Source organism: Priceomyces carsonii (assembly GCF_900007245.1).
Source record: "Priceomyces carsonii strain CBS4050 genome assembly, scaffold: Debaryomyces_carsonii_scaffold_2, whole genome shotgun sequence".
Taxonomy (NCBI): Eukaryota; Fungi; Ascomycota; class Pichiomycetes; order Serinales; family Debaryomycetaceae; genus Priceomyces; species Priceomyces carsonii.
This window is the reverse complement of record NW_026946675.1, coordinates 1385741-1404791: the sequence shown is the minus strand read 5'-3', so window position 1 is coordinate 1404791 and position 19051 is coordinate 1385741. Positions and strand designations below refer to the sequence as shown.

Genomic DNA, 19051 nt, shown 5'->3' with positions numbered 1-19051 from the left:
AGAAAGTATCGGCGTTCTACGTACTCAGAAAACGGCGACAACATCAGAGACATTACTACTGGAATATCTTGAACCTTAGAAAACAACATAAGCTTTGTAGACGACATGTTATACACGGTCGAGGAAAAGGTTACGGATGCCTCATTTCCACGGTCAGCAGGTGCTACAATTTTGATTCACGACAAATTGAAGTTGGTCTATAACAAGTACAAGACAACCAGAAAGATACCAGATGGAGTTATTAAGATCAATTTAGTCTTTGCCCATGGTACCGGAATGAACAAAAGCATATGGAAGTATCACATTAACAGGTTTTATGAATTTGCAGAAAAAGAGGGTTGGTATATAGACTCTGTTTTGGCTGTGGACGCTGTCGGGCATGGTGATTCAGCTATTCAGAATCAGGGAAAGCTTGGTTGGTCTTACAGATGGGAAGAAGGAAGTAAAGACTTGATACAAGTTATGAAATATGAAAATTTGACCACAGGGGATTTTCAGAATGATTACTATAGCAAGAATATTGTGATAGGACATTCGTTAGGTGGTTTTGGGGCTATTATGGCCGGATTTTATGAGCCCGCCTTGATTGATTCAGTTGTAGCACTTGATCCAGTAATGTATGTCACAGATGATATGACTGAAAAATTTACATTGGTTTTTGATAAGATCGCTTCTCTCTTGATTGAAAAATTTGATTCAGAAGACGATGTTAACGAATACTTTAAAAAATTCTCCTTTTACAAGACCTTCAGGAAGGAAATATTAGATGATTTCATGAAAGAAGAGGTTTATAGCGAAATCGATCCTGAAACAAATGAAAAAGTTTTCAAGATCAAGTCTGCTACGCGCAACCAAATGGCAACTTATCTCATGGCTGGAGTAAGTGTGCCACCGGCTATGAAGTGCTTGCCACTTTTGAAGGTTCCTGTTTTGCATGTGATAGCAAACAAAGGAAAATGGAATCCTCCAGAGAGTGTAGGTTTTATTAGAGGTGCTATTCCCAAGAAGTTACTTTCTGTTGCGGATATTAAAGTTGGTACACATCTTTTTCATGCCGAAGAGCCTGACATAGTTATCGAGCCAATTCATGAATTCATTCTCCAAAGAAAGAAAATCGCTGAAGAGTCTTTACCTTACGTACCTGAACTAAAGTTAAAGAGTGATAAGCAAAGGATTTACGACAATCAATGGGAGATACTCCTTAAAGGTAATGTCGTTGAATCGATAACATTTGGGCCAAAGCTTTGAAAGTAGGTATGTTTATTAGTATGTAGGCATATTCAGCTACGAAGAGTCACTGGAATTTCACATCTCTATTCTATTCATTGAGCATCAATTGAACACCCCAGTAGAGTTAATGAAGAACATCTGTAACCTATAGCTTAAGTCTGATCGTTGTAATTTTGAAATATTTTCATAATTTCGCAACTACCCTTATAAAATAAGGTTTAGTTATGAAGAAGAAAATTACACTCCAAGTGAAACTGAAATGGTCCCACAAGAAAGGATACTTTGGATTATCCTTTTGTCGCTATCTTCACAAGTATCTGCGAGTTCTTGCTTAAGTTGTTGTACACGATGAATACAAACTTGTGAATGCACGTGACACAATCTGAAACTCATCTCTTTATCAGTTTTCATTCGGATTTTTTTTTTTCTTATTTTTGGATTTAATAATTAAATTAGTATATAGGAGTTAGAGGCAGGTGTCATATAAGGATAGATTTCAATGGCGTCGAAGGAAACAGTTTTGTCTTATATCGCGGAGTTTTTTTCGAGAGAAAAGGACCTTCAAAAGCTTTCAGCAGTGTTGAAGAAAGAGGCAAACTCGAAAGATATAAAACTAGGCAAAGTCAAAGGTAGGTTAGAAGACATAATACAAAGCGAGAATGTTCAAAGAGCATCAGATGATAAGGGTGGCATAGCACTTACTGAGGTCTCGTTGAAGTCTCGAGCAGCAGATGTATCAGATTCAAGCTTAGATGGCAGCACAAGTCCAAATTCTCTGGATTATATGTCAGCAAAATCCCGTTCCAATTCCGCATCAGCAGAAGAATCAAGGATTTCAGAAAAGTCGAGCTCTAGTTCAGACTCAGAGTCCAGTTCTAGTTCAGACTCAGATTCTAGTTCTAGTTCTAGTTCAGACTCAGAGTCTGGTTCAAGTTCAGATTCCAGCTCAGGTTCAGATTCCAGCTCAGGTTCAGATTCAGACTCAGACTCGGACTCAAATTCAGATTCAGACTCAAAATCAAAGGTAGTTGAGGACAAAAGTTCAAGCTCCGACTCTGATTCATCTGAATCATCGGGATCAGATTCAGATTCAGACTCAGACTCAGACTCAGACTCAGATTCAGACTCAGAATCAAAGGTAGTTGAGGACAAAAGTTCAAGTTCCGACTCCGAATCATCTGAATCATCGGGTTCAGATTCAGATTCAGGTAGTTCAAGTTCAAGTTCAAGTTCAAGCTCAAGTTCAGACTCAGACTCTAGTTCAAGTTCAGACTCAGACTCTAGTTCGAGCTCCAGTTCGGACTCCGATTCAGATTCAGATTCAGATTCAGATTCAGACTCTGACTCTGAAAAGAATGTACCTGTGGACACAACCCAAGCGGGTAGTTCGAGCTCCGACTCTGGTTCAGATGAATCATCAGACTCGGATTCAGAATCAGCTTCGAAATCTGATTCAAGCTCCTCTGATTCTAACTCATCCGAATCCAGTCTGTCAGAATCAGATTCTGAAAGTGATTCAGACTCAGGAAACGCTACTTCTGAATCTTCTGGTAGTGAATCTGAAAACAAATCGAAGAGAAAATTAGAACAAAGTGAACTCCCGGTTAAAAAGCAGAAGAAGGAACCATGTTCTTCTCAAACTGAATCGTTTTCCTCATCCTCATCTCCGGTACCCACTCAACAAGATACCGAACTTAAGCCAGGCGAAAGAAAACACTTTTCAAGAATTGATAAATCTCTGATTGTTTTCCACGATGCTGAATTGAAGGACAATACTTATAAGGGAGCTGCTGGCACTTGGGGAACCATAGCTAACGAAAGACTACAACAAGTAAGAGGCAAAGATTTCACCAAAAATAAGAATAAGATGAAAAAGGGGTCGTACAAGGGTGGCTCAATTACGTTATCTTCTGGTTCTTACAAGTTTACTGACTAGATATTGGAGTTACAACGGGGAAATTTGATTGAAGAAGACAGAAAAAAAAAGCAAACTTTCTAAGAAGCAGTACTTCCACCTTGGCTCATAGTGTCTTTTCTATGTATTATAATTCTATACTTTGAGGATTTAATTGTCTTTCTATATAGGTTTAATTCTTTTAGCATCCGTATATCTTAATTGTAGTGTTATATACACACCGATATCAAATATAATATAAGAATTACATAATGAACTAAATTTCATTAATATAACCATTTCAACGGCAAATCTATTAGGATCTACTCAAAAGGCTAGTGGGAAGACAAAAAACTAGTTTAAAGAGAAATCTCCGTTAAGAATGTCCCGTCGGCCAGGATCTATTAATTACGCTGAGCTAGATCAAGGCAACTATTCTGATGATTCTTTTGAGGATGATGAAAGAGATCAGAAATCGAAACGTAAAGATGACGATTTCACTTATGGAGCACCCAAGAGAAAGAAGAAGACAAGTGGTGATAAACCTTCAAACAGCAATAAGAAAAGACAAGTAGAAGAATCAATAGATAAAATCAAGTCTCGGGTAGATGATACAGATTTCAGCGAAGACGAACTTGTGGATATGACTCCTGACATTCCTGCCGACTATGTTCCTGATGCCGTATCAAAGAACTTTGGAAGATCAGATTTTTCTTATTTGAAGTTGAAACCTGATCATTTCTCTCGGCCCATTTGGATATCGCCAGCCGGGGGTAAAATTATATTGGAATCATTTTCGCCACTAGCAGAACAAGCTCAGGATTTCCTTGTTACTGTTGCAGAACCGGTATCTAGGCCCTCACACATTCATGAATACAAGATAACTCCTTACTCCTTATACGCTGCTGTTTCTGTAGGGTTAGAAACAGACGATATCATCCTGGTTTTGAACAGGCTATCTAAGGTACCAGTGGCTGAATCGATAGTCAATTTCATCAGAGGTGCCACCATATCATTTGGAAAAGTGAAGTTGGTCTTAAAGCATAATCGATACTTTGTCGAAAGTACGCAGGCTGACGTATTACAAATGCTTTTGAAGGATCCAGTTATTGGACCTTTGCGTATACAATCATCTGAAAATACAACCAATAGCAATGGATTAGTACAATCTTCTGCTCCTTCACAAGGAGACTTAGTGATAGCAGGTACGAAGAAAGCAGACAATAAGAATGGTACCGATGAGAAAGTAGAAGATATATTCTCGTCTGTTATTCAATCCAGAAGCGGTGAAGAAGAAGATGAAGATTTTGATACTGTTCATTCTTTTGAAATTGCTAATGAGTCCGTTGAGATTGTTAAAAAGAGATGCTCAGAAATAGATTATCCAGTGCTAGAAGAATACGATTTCCGTAACGATGAACGGAATGCTGATCTCGATATTGATCTCAAACCTTCTACTCAAATTAGACCCTATCAAGAAAAATCCTTATCCAAGATGTTTGGTAATGGACGTGCTAGGTCCGGAATTATTGTCTTACCTTGTGGAGCTGGCAAAACTTTAGTTGGAATAACGGCAGCGTGCACTATTAAGAAATCTGTGATTGTATTATGTACTTCGTCGGTATCTGTCATGCAATGGCGTCAACAGTTTTTGCAGTGGTGTACCATTCAACCTGAAAATGTAGCAGTTTTCACTTCTGAGAATAAAGAAATGTTCACGAGTGATGCCGGATTGGTGGTATCAACTTACTCCATGGTTGCTAACACTCGTAACAGATCTCACGATTCACAAAAAGTCATGGATTTTTTAACATCTAGGGAATGGGGTTTCATCATTTTGGACGAGGTTCATGTGGTTCCCGCAGCTATGTTCCGTAGAGTGGTCACTACTATCGCTGCACATGCTAAGCTTGGTCTCACTGCGACTTTGGTCCGTGAAGATGACAAGATTGATGATTTAAACTTTTTAATTGGGCCAAAGTTGTATGAAGCCAATTGGATGGACTTAGCTCAAAAGGGCCATATTGCTAACGTGCAGTGTGCAGAGGTATGGTGCCCGATGACTTCAGAATTCTATCAAGAGTATTTAAGGGAAACTTCGAGAAAGAAGATGCTTTTGTACATCATGAATCCTACGAAGTTTCAGGCTTGTCAGTTTTTGATACATTATCATGAAAAAAGAGGCGACAAAATCATTGTTTTCAGCGATAATGTCTATGCTTTACAAGAATATGCATTGAAGTTGGGTAAACCTTTCATTTATGGATCAACTCCTCAGCAGGAGAGAATGAAAATTTTACAGAATTTTCAGCATAATGATCAAATCAATACAATTTTCTTATCCAAGGTAGGTGATACGTCAATTGATTTACCTGAAGCAACTTGTCTAATTCAGATATCGTCACATTACGGGTCAAGAAGACAAGAGGCACAGAGATTAGGTAGAATCTTGAGAGCAAAGAGACGTAATGATGAAGGTTTTAATGCTTTTTTCTACTCCTTAGTTTCGAAAGATACTCAAGAAATGTACTACTCTACTAAAAGACAAGCGTTCTTGGTTGACCAGGGATATGCTTTCAAAGTAATTACACACCTTAATGGTATGGAGCAATTACCAGATTTGGCGTACTCATCACCAAGAGAGAGAAGGGAACTATTACAGGAGGTGTTATTGAAAAACGAAGATGCTGCCGGTTTAGAGGTTGGTGATGATGCGGACACTAACTTCATCTCACAAGAAAGAAGGAACAAGTTGGAGCAATCCAATGCTACCAGGAGTGCCGGTTCTTTAGCGGGTTTGGCAGGTGGTGAAGATATGGCGTATATCGAATACAGCAAGAATAAAAATAAGGAAATAAGGGAACACCATCCTCTTATTCAGAAGATGTATTATCATAATAAGTCTGGAAAAAAATAGTGCCTCGATTACATTTCAATTATGACAAAAATAACCACATCTATATCTAATAAATACATTATTTATAATGACTGTTAAGAATAAATCTAAAATGCAACAGTTGTTTTCTGTTTCCATCCAAAAGTCCAACTTATTGAATTACTTTGGATTATTTATACACTATCGTTGGTCACAAAGTCCCCAAAGCCATCGTCATCATCATCATTATCGTCGTTATCATTTTCCTCGTAGTCGCTAGAATACTCTATACTGTTGTCCACATTTGAATCTCTCTCGTCACCTCTACCATCTTTTATATCGTCGTATCGAGGAACAATAGAACCAATTGGGTACATTAGATTGCTGTTTCCGTCTTGAGAGCCTGTACTGCCACCGTCGTCGGTGTCGTCATCGTACTTAATCGACAAATTTTGCAGCTTCCTCTCTAATTGCAAAAGCTTCAATTCATAGTCGTACTGTTCTTCAAAGTTCTTGAACCTCCTTCGATAGATATTGAGACTCTCTGAAAACGACATTGCCTCGTCAGTGTGGTCGAATCTCAAGCCCAACGCAATTTGGAGTAAGGCTCCTTCTTGGTTTTCCTTAGTCAAATTGCCTTCAAAAGGATGATAGCCTGAACCTGGCAACTGAGCTATAATTTTGTAATATTTTGAAGATTCTGGCGTAATTTGAATGGTTTCTTGGCCATTGTTCGCTATAGAGTATGGCAAATTGCCACAAGGTATTGTCGGCATCGGTGTCAGATACAGAGCTGCTGATAGCGATGCGGAAGAGGACGAGATCATCGGATTATACCATACTTCAGCCCATACCTCATCCGCAGTTCTATTATCTGCTAAATTTAGAACTTGAAAAAGTTCTAGCTTTAAACGTAACCCTTTGAATGGCATTGTGGGTGAGGTATCGTCATCGCCTCCTTTGGTATTATACAAGCTAAACAAATCCATTTCGTTGCTTAGAACCTCTTGTTCGATTAACCTCAAATCTCCCTTCCATATAATATTTGCCAGATCTAGGTTCCAATTAGTCAAGGATATCTTCCCAGGAGGAATTTTGAAAACAGAAACCCCGGACGACTCAAATAGCATTGTAGAGAGAACATGAGGTTCATCACCTTCACTTTCATTCATCTCTATCTGTTATGCTTACTCTTTGGCTCAGACCTCAAACATTCAGTAGTATCAGATCTCGCCTAAATATTTCAATGATGCGACATTTTAACAGTTACGACATAATAAAATGTCTCATTTGGATGCTGTTGAAAAAATTTGTGTCAAGCAAGAGGTCTCAGTAGTAGAGATTAACCCATTGATCAAAGGGAATAGCGAAGGTTTTCTTCTAGTTGTGTTTTCAGGATGTTGAGAAGCATAGTGAAACCGCATATACTGCTTTTGCCTCGTGGTAGTCTCTTTGGTTTTAAAGTGGCAAGCACGCAGGTTCGTTTTAACTCAAGCTTGGATGAGTTGAAGAAAGTGGTCAAACAAGGTGGAACAAAGGAAAATGAGGACCAAAAGTTCAGTGCCATAAGCACCATAGATAGTTTGTTGAAAGAGGGAGCGGGTGATGGGTTCGGTAGCGGTAGCGGAAGTGGAAACAGCTCTAATAATGGGAGCGAATATATGTTTGGTAATTCAGTTCCTCACCCAAGAGATGTAGCTAGTGGGATTCGTCTTCAAGGTCCAATTGCTGGAAGGACAATAGATGTACAATATGGTAATTTGGGAAGGGCCATAAGTGGGGTACTGACTGTTATAAGATCCAACAGAATTAGATACTTCAAGAAAGTACAAACTAGATATATACGTCCAGCTAAGTACCAAAAGCAAAGAAGAAGAGAATGGTGGAGAAAGACGTTTTCTCACGGGTTCAAAGAGCTTATGTCACAAGTCAGAGATGCAAAAAGAAGAGGTTATTAGGCCATATTTATGGGATTTCGACCGTTTTTTTTTTGACAATCTTATTTCTACCATCACTTAAATCATATTCAGCATTATCTAACGTTTACAGCTGCTCTCCTTGTATATATATATGCCACGTTTATATTACGTTTTTAACCTTCTTTTGACTGTTCCTGTATGTAACACCGAACGTTAGTATCAGAGCATATCGCCATTGAAATCTTCAAAAGCTTGTCTTACTACTGAGAAGTGCTCTAGGTTGACAATTAATTGTATATATTGTGAAGCACTCTCTGTGCAAAAGCAATCCTTTAAGTGGTATTGCAGTAAGAAAAGAAATAGAGACAGTTCCTTGTATTTTAGGCTGGAAACTAATTCCTTATCAAGAATTTTATAGAGATGGTAATACAGCAAGAGAATTCCCAATCCTCGGGAAGCATTCCAGCAATTACAGGCCAGATTGATTATTCTAAAGCAATTCATGTGTTTCCAGGGCCCTTGAAGCCATTGAGGTCTACGGTGTTAGCATATGGTGCTTCGTTTGTTGCTACAACTATAGGTTTTCCGATGGATACAGTGAAAACAAGGATGCAAACACATAAGAATTTCACGAGTTATTTTGATTGTGTTAAGAAAACTTTTAGGAAGGAAGGTACTATGGGTTTTTTCAGGGGAATATGGGCTCCACTTCTATCTACGTCCTTGTCCAAGTCCTTAAACGTGTCTCTTTTCACATCATCAAAGCCGGTATGCTACGAGCTATTGTATCTGAATACCAAGAAAGAAAACAGTCTAGACCCTTTTTATAGAAATATACCTGTTTGCTTTGTATCAGGAGCTATTGCTGGAGCAGGAGTTTCATTATTTGCTTGTCCATTTGAATTTACAAAAATTTATTCTCAGATATCTAATCTAATCCAAAACAACTCTATGACTCAGATACCACAAAAGATGCAAGCAAGAAACCAGATCAATAACTCTTCAACCTATAACACCTTCAAAAAAATCATACGATACGAGGGAGTGCCTGGTTTATATTCTGGTTATAAGTACCATTTGTTGAGGGATTCACTTTCTTCGGGTATTTATTATTCTATCTACGAGTCCATCAAATGGTCAGTGAATTCAATTTTACACCCATCTAATGAGAAAGCCTCACAATTCTCAATCCTCTTAGCGGGTGGTTTGTCAGGTATTTTTTGCTGGGCAGCAATTTTTCCAATTGATACAACAAAGTCACTTATTCAGAAAGATGCTGTCACTAACATATTGAGACATGAACGAGGCCTTGAACCTTTTCCAATGAAGCATAGAAAGATTATATTTGAGAAAAGATTATATAGGGGCCTCGGTATTTCAGTGACAAGATCTTTTATTGTTAATATGGTTTTCTTTGGTGTCTACGAGTTTGCTATGGCACATTTGATATAATTATTTATTAGTTTGACGTAAAGTTAGTCATATCGTGTATATATAAACCAATGATTTAAAGTTATTCACTTAATTAATATTAGCGTTTTCTCAATCTTCCTCTTCTATCTTCCTCATCTACTTCAGTCTCATGTTCATCGTTCTTGGAGGATTTATTAAGAATCCGACGACTTCTTCTCACTGTGGTACCTACTTCGTCTTTAGTGCTAGAATCAGACTCTTCTGTGCCTATCTTAATAGGAGATTTTGACCTTGTTCTGGAAGACGGCGGTTCAGCAACATTTGCACCGTCACGAGGTTCTTTAACCTCATCAGAAGATGGCAACCTGACAAACTTCCCTGAGAGTTTTCCCGTCGATTGATCAGCATCGCCAGGTTTTTCCTTTTCTTTCACAGCCTTTTTTGGAGAAGTCGGTGACAGATCGATTTTATCTCTACCGAAGGTGTGTCCATTGCGTAAAGATCTACTCGGTTCAAGTGAAACCTCCGATAAATCTAAGCCTAATAGCCTTCGCAGCTTCCTTTGCTTAGATTTCTTAGGATCCAGATAGTCACTTTTGCGCTTTCTCTTCGGAACACGTAAAGGCTCTGGCTGTTTTTCTGTCTCCGACTCCAGCATAAATTTTTCTGACGTAGCTGAAGGCTCAGAAGTTCCCTTCTCATCTTCCGCTTCTGACAAACTGGCTTCTTTCAAAGACGCCTCAGGCTCCAGCTCTGTCTTCTCACGCTCATTTAATTGCAAAGTATTAGTAGAATCGTCAAGCTCATGGTCAATCGACTTTAAAATCGGTGGCCTAATATCGACCAGGCTCTTTGATCCTTTAAAAGGATTCAAATTGGACAACGCAAGTTTCATGCGTTTGAAGGGTGATTTTTTGGGAGCTTCATCGTTGAAATCATCCATGAACTGTCTCTTACGAGACATTGGTGGCTCAACGACTTCCAAATTCAAGCCTTCAGTGTCGAAGTACTCTTCATCATGCCCTTCGGGCTTTGGCGTCTGAGGAATATCAATTGAGGATGGTTGTATCACATCTAAAGAAGGCTCAAAATTTTCAAAATCTAATATCAATGCTTCTCCTTCCTTATCCTCAGGTTCAACAACACTTGATGGACGAATTGTGTCCTCGTTGATTTCATCTGCAATATCTTCTTCGAGGAGATCAGGAAGCGGAAACCTCAGAGAATTTTCAACAGTCGTCGTATGTTCCTCAACTTCTTCTATACTAGAAGGTTTAAGAAAAGTTCCTTCCAACAATTCTACAGTAGTGTTGTCTTCGTATTGCATTGCAAAATTCTCTATGGGCTCATCTTGCTCAATGACCGTCAAGTTACCCAGCATCACTGTTTCCTCGCTTTCTTTAAATGCTTGCTCAGTATCATCTTTTGAAGAATAATTAAAAAGACTTTTCAAGCCTATACTGTCTTTAAAATAATTCAAGAAACCAGGATGTTCTTTATTTCTTTTGTAATTCGAATCTTGTAATTCATTACCTTGCAAACCTTCTGCGGATGGCTGTAAGGAGTCACTAATATCAATAAAAGCAATGGAAGATTCATCTACGAAGTCCTCATCCGGTGAATCTTCTATATCAAATTCAAGTTTGGGCACTGCAATAGGTTGGAAATCACTATTATCGAAACCGTCAACTTGTCCAGAATTGTAGTCGGCACCGTTTATCCCTTCAGTGGTACCAGATGGCGTTTGGAGAACATATCTATCTCCTGTTTTTATACTCTCCTTTACTTTGTTTAAGTAATTGTTCAATTCTTGGTCTCCCCCTTCAGATTCAGTTTGACTTGGTAAATTATGAGATGTCTTATTTTCAAGAGCTTCGGACACATTTTCAGTGGCAACTTCTTCTCCATCTTGCTTTGCAGCTTGTTTTGCGGTTTGTTCTTCAGCTTCTTTTTCGGCAATTTCTCCGGCAATTTCTTCAGCTATTTCTTCGACTATTTCTTCTTCTGCCACTTCTTCTGCTTGTTTTTTTGCTTGCTCTTCATCAATCTCGTCAGCAACGTCGTCAGCCACTTCTTTACCCTTTTCTTCTGCTATTTCTTCGGCTACTTCTTCGGCTACTTCTTCGGCTACTTCTTCATTTAATTTTTCTGCCACTTCATAAGCTTGTTCTTCAGCACTCTCATTAGCGACTTCTTGAGCTATTTCTTCAGCGAAATTTTCAACTTCTTCTCTTTCTTCTTCATCATCATCATCTTCTTTCAGAAGGTCTTCAACGATATACTCAACAGCTTCTTCAGCTTCTTGTTCAGCTTCTTTTTCAGCTTCTTCTTCTTCTCCAGCTATTTCTACAGCGATATACTCAACAGCTTCCTCAAAAGGTTCTTCGGCTTCTTGTTCAGCTTCTTCAGCCTCCTCAGCCTCTTCTTCCTCTTCTTCCTCTTCTTCAGCTTCTTCCTTTTCTTCAGCTATTTCTTTAGCTAAATGTTTGACTTCTTCTCTTTCTTCTTCTTTTTCGTCTTCCCCTTCCATAAGCTTTTCAGCGATATACTCAACAGCTTCCTCAAAAGCTTCTTCAACTTCTTGTTCAGCTTCCTCTTCATTTTCTTGTTGAGCTTCGTGTGCAAACACTTCTTCAGCAATCGCGTCAGTTAATTCTTCAGTTAATTCCTTGACTACCTCTTCAGCTTGCTCTTCAGCTTGCTCTTCAGCTTCTTGTTCAGCTTCTTGTTCAGCTTCTTGTTCAGCTTCTTGTTCAGCCACTTCTTCAGCAATCTCATCAGCTATATCATCAGCTATTTCTTCAGTTATTTCTTTGGATACTTCTTTGGCTACTTCTTCAGCTTCTTGTTCAACTTCTTCTTCAAAAGCTACTTCACCAGGCTCTTTTAATAAGTCTACAGTTTCATTTACAATGTCATTTCTAGTATCATTGCTAACCCTGTTGAGATTCTTCGAAAGATCAAAGGCTGGCAGTTCTTGTATTTCGGATTCCTTCACAATGTTGACTGAAATGTTCTCAGCATCGTAAAAAACGCTACGATCTGCATTTTCTATATCATCTCCTTCTGCATCATAAAATGTAGTATTGTCTTCACCTGGATATTCGGAATAAAATGCCGATCGAGCTCCTTTCATAGGAGACACCGAAGGCTCTATTGATGATGATATAGTCGACAGAAAGAGTTTTATCTCTTCTTCCAAGTCAGCAACAGAATCGAGTTTGATATTGTATTTTTCTTCGGTTTCTTTCAATTTTTTGAGCGTGGTTATTGGATCTTCGGCTTCAACTGTCTTGAAGATCGGAACGATTGGATTATGTTGTTCAAGGTCTTCTTCGCTTTCGTTATCTGACTTGTTATTGTGGGTTTTCATTGCATATTGTTCATTGTCGATATCCTTCTTATCGTTCCTGTTTTGGCTCACATCTGCTTTATTAATGTTATTAGACTCATCTTTCTGCTCCTCATTATGAGCTTCAGAGTCATTATTATTATTATTATGAAGATTATTATTGTAGGTTTGACCAATTCCAGTGATATCTTCGTTGTTGCTATTATATTTTGTAGTACTAGTTTCTTTTGAAATATGGTCCCCAGACAGAAGTAGCGCAGCTTCGGCGAGGTTCATCAATATAGGCTCATTAATGAATTCTTCCATTTCTCTCTTGCTGTCATCGCCTAAATTTTGACCTGAGCTCTCGAACCCAAAAGTTTTTCCTGGATCATCTACTAGATACAGCAAGTTCTGAGGTTCGTCATATGAGGGTACGTGAAAACTTTTCGTTTTGAGTTGATCTTGATTCACACCGCTGAATTCACTGGCGGGCAAGCGGGATGAGAAATCAATATTTTGAGTGTCGCCCAAAATTTTCAGCTCTTCTTCATTAAAACCATACCTTTCATTCCCATCCCCTTCCTCTGCTTCCACTTCAAGTTCATTCTCTTCTTCATTTTCTTCTTCATCGTACTCCTCTTCCTCTACGTCTTCAGCTATGACTTCCTCTTCCTCTACGTCTTCAGCTATGACTTCCTCTTCCCCTTCTTCCTCTTCTTCCTCTTCTTCCCCTTCTTCATCATCATCTTCTTCTTCTTCTTCTTCATCTTCTTCTTCTTCATCTTCATCTTCTTCATCTTGGTCACTTTCTTGATTATCTTGGAGTTCTTCCTCTTCTTCACTATCCAACACTATTATCGCGTCGTTGTCTTCTTTCACGGGAAACGAACGAGGAACTTTTCGACCAATTTTGCTTCTTGAAGATCCCAATGCGTTTTCTATACCTGATTCATAATTAACATTCTTCTGGACATCAAGATCCTCATCATTTTCTTCGTTATTGTGTTCATAGTTAGTTTCATCTTCTTCATCAGACTCATCTTGGGGCTCGTCATCTTGCTCTTGGTCTTCAACTGCATCATTTTCCTCGTCTTCAAAATTTTCGCTTTCAGATCTCAGACCATCATTTTCTTCCAGTTCAGCATCACTTTCTGACACTTTTGGATTCCCATATTGGCCATTGAACATATTATCTGCAAGCTTTAGTCTATTCGGTGGTTTAATTGATGCTATTTCTTGCTCAGGCTCTGATTCAGAGGCAATTTCAATTGGGGAATCGGACTCTTCAAAGTCTTCTTCATGCAGTTGTTCTTCTGTTTGCTCTTTCTCAGAAATTTCCAGGGCTTGTCCATACAGATGTTCAGAAAGAGATTCTTCATGATCTTCATGATCTTCATGAGGCTCTTCATGCAAACGTTCTTTTCCTAGATTATCACCCAAACGTGGTGTTCTTTCTTCCAAAGAGGCATCGATATTCTCTTTATTTCGTTCGCTGTCTATTAGTTTCCCTAATTTCTCAATTGAATCATCAAATATCATATTCTCATATTTTGTTTTAAGTTCATCCAACCTCTTATCTTTATCAAGATTCAAAGTTTCAGCATATTGCTCACTTAAAGTCCTTTTGAGTCTTAGATCGAGTCCACTTATCCAATCTATCAACTCATCAGATTTCACTTCTCTCTTTTCAAGCTGACGTTGGGTAGAGTTTATGCTCGTGTTTTGCTCATCGATACTAGATGTATCTTCATGGATACTTCGAGACTTTGAGTCGTCTTTTTTTATAATCCTTTTGGTTCGGAAAATTGATGGAAATGTATCAGATCCCATCACTCAATTCAATATAAAGGACTTAGGATTCAATTGACTGTTTATCCATTGATATATATATATAGTAGACTATATTTGCTTTTGTAAATGGCATGCACAAAAGTCAAATCTATATCTGTGCTATACACGACTCTAATGAAGATTCACAGCTTCATCACCGATAGAAACTATCATAGGAGCTACAGTTTCGAGTAAGCTATAGAGATGGTCGTAATGACGATCTACAAGTGAAGCTTCTTAATGTTCAAAAATATAACATTATGATGTATTCGTATTTTGCAAATTTAGGGAAGATTGAATAAAGAATATAATATATCAATTCTGTTGAACTTTCCAATATCGTTAACTTCTCTTTGTCTCAACTGCTTTAAAGTTTTTAATTCAGACTCTATCAAGAGTTCTTCTTCATTACCCTTAACATCCTCTCTCTCACATTTTTGAAGGAGAATTTTGTGGTCTTCTTTCAAGTTTCGGATGTTAGTCAATATCTCGGCCATGGAAAACAAGAGTGATTCACGGAGGAATTTATAAGAAGGAGCTTCTTTGTGTCTATATAAATAGAATGCTTTGGAAGCTGCACGATCAGCACTTCTTGGTACTTCTTGAATTTCAACGACGTCTAGTACAAGTAGTTTATAGAGCTCTGATCGAACATTCTTCTCTCTGAGGAGGGTTCCGTTTGCAAGCGTCCTCTCATCAACCAATTTCATTGACTTTAAACAACGTAAGATCCTGAAGGCATCGGCACCTAAAGTCCTTTTGATAAGGGTCTCATAATTGAATTTTTTGAGCTTTTCGCTCAATACCTTATAAGGTACAGTATATCTTCCAGGAGATATTTCGATCAAGAACTTTAATTCTGAAGCCGACGTCAAGAGCTTGAGGTGCTCTTCGACTAAGCGCTGTTTAGCAGACTCAATGCCATTGCCATTGATATTGACACTATTTGCTGTATGGTGCCCAAAGTCAATTTCAGGAATCTCCCCTTCTAATTTCACTTTTTTGGCTGATGGCCCTTCTTCTGTATTAATCGGTCTCTTTTTTGGAAACGGCTTTGAGAAGGTATTAGTCAAAATAGAATTTGTTAAATCGAGACCGTCTGGTATGTGCTTGGTAAGTTGTTTTATAGTGAACACAGTCTTCCCATCATCCACTAACTGGTTTTCTATCGAGTTCAGGAAAACTCTTTCTTGTTCAGGGTCATTTATTAATCCATCAAGATCTTTAAATGGATGTCTTGAATCTGGCGAGTTCTTTTCTATTAGTTTTAATGCATTCTCGTAAATTAAAGACGTCAACGTCCCGATTCGTGATCTACATAAATTGACCAACTCCCTTGATCTTATGTGTTTCTCGAATCTGGACAAATTAAAGGCTATGGTAATTGTCGGCTTTAACTGCCTATATCCATTTTCCACAGTAAAGATATCAGTATCTTTAGTTCCTGCCTCCAAGAGTTCTGTCAATTGAACTTTAGCCCTTTCCTTAGCCTCCGTAACCCTCTTAATTTCAGAAACAGTAGAACTTCTAGGCATGTCCTTTAGCACACCTTCGTAAATTTTATGCCAAAGATCACCGAGTGGAAAGTAGTTAAATTTCTGCAACCTTTTCAACCATCCATCCTCATACAACTTACTCAATATGATTTGTTGTGACTTTTCTTGAAGGTCACCAGCTTTAATGTGTCCATTCTGTAAGACATGCAAAACTATGTTAGCCTCATTCTCTCCGTATTCATGTTTTATTTGTTCTACTATAATCCCACATCTCGAGAGTACTACTAATCCTGATTCATTTAGGTAGTAAAATATATTCTTTTCTTCCCAATATGTAATGCAGTTGAACTGTATTAGTGAAACTAAACCTTTCTTTATATCTCTTAACGGGGTCTTCAACTTAAAGCTTATTTCTTTAGCACTAAGTCTACCACATGAAATCAATATAGATATAATCTGCGATGCAACTTCCCCAAAATGAATTCTTGCGATATTTGTTAACAAATAAGACAGAGGTGATTGACTCACCGCTGCATCTACTATGTCATTAGTCATATCCCCTGAGCTTTTGGACTAACTCGCCAGTCTAACAGAAAAATATTCAAGTAAATGCCTTAGCTAAGGTAACCCATCTGAAAAATCTTCCCAGTCACGTGAGATACTCAATATTGACATAGCGAAGACAAGCCACTTCAACAAAGAAGTGAGACATCATATTGCCCCAAAGGTTGTTATGTCTGGGATCAAGAAGTCATTGAAGGCAGCCAAAAAGAGCATAGAAGAAAATGATCCTCAATCAGCTTTGGAATTTGTAGAGGAGGCCCTTGAGGAGGATAACTCTAATTATTTCGCTATAATCTTCCAAGGAAAGGCATATCAGTTGTTGAATGAGCCAGCTAAAGCTAGTAAATCTTTCATTAAAGCGACTTCTTTGGAACCTGATAATTTATTGGGTTGGAAGGGATACTTCCAGGTACTTAGGTCACAATCGGACTATAATGAATTCTTCAAAGTCGCTACAGAATTGATAAGGAAGCAAATAGACCAAGGAATTGGCATAGCAGATACTATCAAAGACATCAGAAATTACTTGAGCCAGAATAATTTCAAATCAAATAAGGATTTGAATGAAGCATTTCTTCGAAGTGTTTTACCAGGATCCGATTTGGGGAACCTTGTGGGATCAGATCTTGGAAGACCTGAGGACAATTTAAAGGCATTGATAGAACTAGTCAAAAGAGACGAGGCTGAAAAAGTGTCGAAAGCTTTATCATCTGAAAAGATGAAGCTACCACGGGTCCTTACGCCTGAGCAGAAACTCCACTTATCGAATATAACATGGGCTTTTTATAAGGAATCTGATCTATCTCAGCTTTATGAGGAGTTTTTGAATATCTCTAACGATGATTCTCTCAGAGAGCAGTTCAAGGAAGATCTTTTGAAATACAAGTATGAGGTAGTAAAAGTATGCCCCGAAAAAGAGCAATTGTTTCAAGAAATCAAAGAAATGGTTGAAGGGATGATTTTGTTGAAAACTAAAAGTTTATTTTGTTGGACCCTTTATTTCGACTGGTCAGATGTCACTGACTTGGCGAGAATTGATTTTGAAAACATTATATTTTTCTTAAAGAACTTCGAAAATGAAGGACTAGGTATGGTATTGTACTCATTTTTGATGAGTGATATTAGTCCTTTTGACAAAGCCCGAATTTTAAGAGGAATAGGATCAGAGAAGAACCAAAACGAGTATGAAAATCCACTTCAAACTGAAGATGCGGTATCTTTTAAAGAAGATTCTGAACTTATAGAACCCGAAGAGCAAACCCCTTCAGACCAACCTTTACCCCCTGCGCAAGTATTAAGTTTAATGTTGAAGGGTTTTTCGAAATGTGAACAATCGATAATGGCTAACAGGATAATATGTGGCTATTACGTCCATTTGCATGAATATACTGAAGCACTTGAAAGATGTCGTGGTGCAATAAAACTTCTTGCTGATGTTCAGAGAACATGCGGGATAGATTTAGTGAACACAAGAGAAGATATCCTTTGTTCTTTAGCAATAACATATACCTTCTATGAGGCGCCAAAGAATTTTGCTAGAGCATTACAACTATATGAACGTGTCTTAACACGAAATGAAAAAAACATAAAAGCGAGAATAGGTAAAGCATTAATCTTAGTTGAAAAGAATGACCTTCATGGGGCCATGGGGTTATTATCCACCGTAGTTGAAGAAAATCCAGATGACCCCCAAGCGTTAACCGATTATTGTTGGTGTCAAGTCAAATTAGGTGATTATTCTCCTGGTCGGTTAGGTCTCATAAAAGCTCTAACTTTAGTTCAAGGTACGGACTTATACAGTCGAGAACTCAGGGCAGTGATTCAATGGCGTATAGCTAAAAGCTTCCTTCTACCTGATAACGATAAAGATAAAGGAATCGAAATCATTAATAAGGCATATCACTATCTTATCAGGTCTTTGAAAGATGCCAATAATTATGCGCCATCTTATACGCTTCTTGGGGTTCTCTATCATGACTATTATGGTGATAAGCAGAGAGCTCATAAATGTTTCTACAAAGCTTTTGAGTTGGATGAATCGGAGCTATTAGCAGCAAAGTACTTGGTGGATGACTTTACATCTCGAAATGAATGGAACATAGCTGAAATTCTTTGCAAAAGAATAGCTAACTCGGAGAGATCACGAAGAGTAATGTACAATAAACAGCACGAATATAGCGATAGCTGCTGGCCGTATAGAGTGCTTGGCTGTTCCTCTTTGAATATCCAGGATGATGGCAAAGCAATTGAGTGGTTTCAAGCAGCTTTAAGGATATCGCCAGCAGACGTTGATTGTTGGAGTGGTCTAGGTGAAGCATATTTCAATTGTGGTAGATTTGACGCCGCCGCTAAGGTGTTTCGTCATACTTTAACTATAGATGGTGATTCGTGGACTACAAACTATTTTTTTGGACATGTATTATGCGAGATGGAAGAATTCGAAGAAGGGTTTAAACATTTAAACAGAGCTTTAAAAATTCAAAAGAATGAAGCCAC

The 19051-nt window shown here is 38.3% G+C and overlaps 9 protein-coding genes across 9 annotated transcripts; 6 read left to right on the top strand and 3 right to left on the bottom strand.

Annotated features, from left to right (window-relative positions):
- Positions 1-105: 105 nt before the first annotated feature.
- PRCAT00002211001 (triglyceride lipase) lies at positions 106-1248 on the top strand (the record flags this gene model as incomplete). Its single annotated transcript, XM_062952053.1, has 1 exon — positions 106-1248. The coding sequence occupies one exon, from the start codon at positions 106-108 to the stop codon at positions 1246-1248; it is 1143 nt and encodes a 380-aa protein (XP_062808994.1).
- Positions 1249-1729: 481 nt separating this feature from the next.
- Positions 1730-3166, top strand: SRP40 (Srp40p; the record flags this gene model as incomplete). The annotated part of the gene is made up of 1 exon (XM_062952052.1): positions 1730-3166. The coding sequence occupies one exon, from the start codon at positions 1730-1732 to the stop codon at positions 3164-3166; it is 1437 nt and encodes a 478-aa protein (XP_062808993.1).
- A 340-nt stretch (positions 3167-3506) lies between these two features.
- On the top strand, positions 3507-6041 carry PRCAT00002209001 (TFIIH/NER complex ATPase/helicase subunit; the record flags this gene model as incomplete). Its single annotated transcript, XM_062952051.1, has 1 exon — positions 3507-6041. One exon carries the CDS (start codon positions 3507-3509, stop codon positions 6039-6041), a length of 2535 nt encoding a protein of 844 aa, XP_062808992.1.
- Positions 6042-6193: 152 nt separating this feature from the next.
- PRCAT00002208001 (uncharacterized protein) lies at positions 6194-7171 on the bottom strand (the record flags this gene model as incomplete). The annotated part of the gene is made up of 1 exon (XM_062952050.1): positions 6194-7171. The coding sequence occupies one exon, from the start codon at positions 7169-7171 to the stop codon at positions 6194-6196; it is 978 nt and encodes a 325-aa protein (XP_062808991.1).
- A 225-nt stretch (positions 7172-7396) lies between these two features.
- Positions 7397-7957, top strand: PRCAT00002207001 (mitochondrial 37S ribosomal protein bS21m; the record flags this gene model as incomplete). Its single annotated transcript, XM_062952049.1, has 1 exon — positions 7397-7957. One exon carries the CDS (start codon positions 7397-7399, stop codon positions 7955-7957), a length of 561 nt encoding a protein of 186 aa, XP_062808990.1.
- Positions 7958-8338: 381 nt separating this feature from the next.
- On the top strand, positions 8339-9370 carry PRCAT00002206001 (uncharacterized protein; the record flags this gene model as incomplete). The annotated part of the gene is made up of 1 exon (XM_062952048.1): positions 8339-9370. One exon carries the CDS (start codon positions 8339-8341, stop codon positions 9368-9370), a length of 1032 nt encoding a protein of 343 aa, XP_062808989.1.
- A 79-nt stretch (positions 9371-9449) lies between these two features.
- Positions 9450-14495, bottom strand: PRCAT00002205001 (uncharacterized protein; the record flags this gene model as incomplete). The annotated part of the gene is made up of 1 exon (XM_062952047.1): positions 9450-14495. One exon carries the CDS (start codon positions 14493-14495, stop codon positions 9450-9452), a length of 5046 nt encoding a protein of 1681 aa, XP_062808988.1.
- Positions 14496-14779: 284 nt separating this feature from the next.
- PRCAT00002204001 (DNA-directed RNA polymerase III subunit) lies at positions 14780-16546 on the bottom strand (the record flags this gene model as incomplete). Its single annotated transcript, XM_062952046.1, has 1 exon — positions 14780-16546. The coding sequence occupies one exon, from the start codon at positions 16544-16546 to the stop codon at positions 14780-14782; it is 1767 nt and encodes a 588-aa protein (XP_062808987.1).
- Positions 16547-16727: 181 nt separating this feature from the next.
- SKI3 (SKI complex subunit tetratricopeptide repeat protein) lies at positions 16728-19051 on the top strand (the record flags this gene model as incomplete). Its single annotated transcript, XM_062952045.1, has 1 exon — positions 16728-19051. A coding segment is annotated over one exon (2324 nt), but the record flags the coding sequence as incomplete, so codon positions are not given.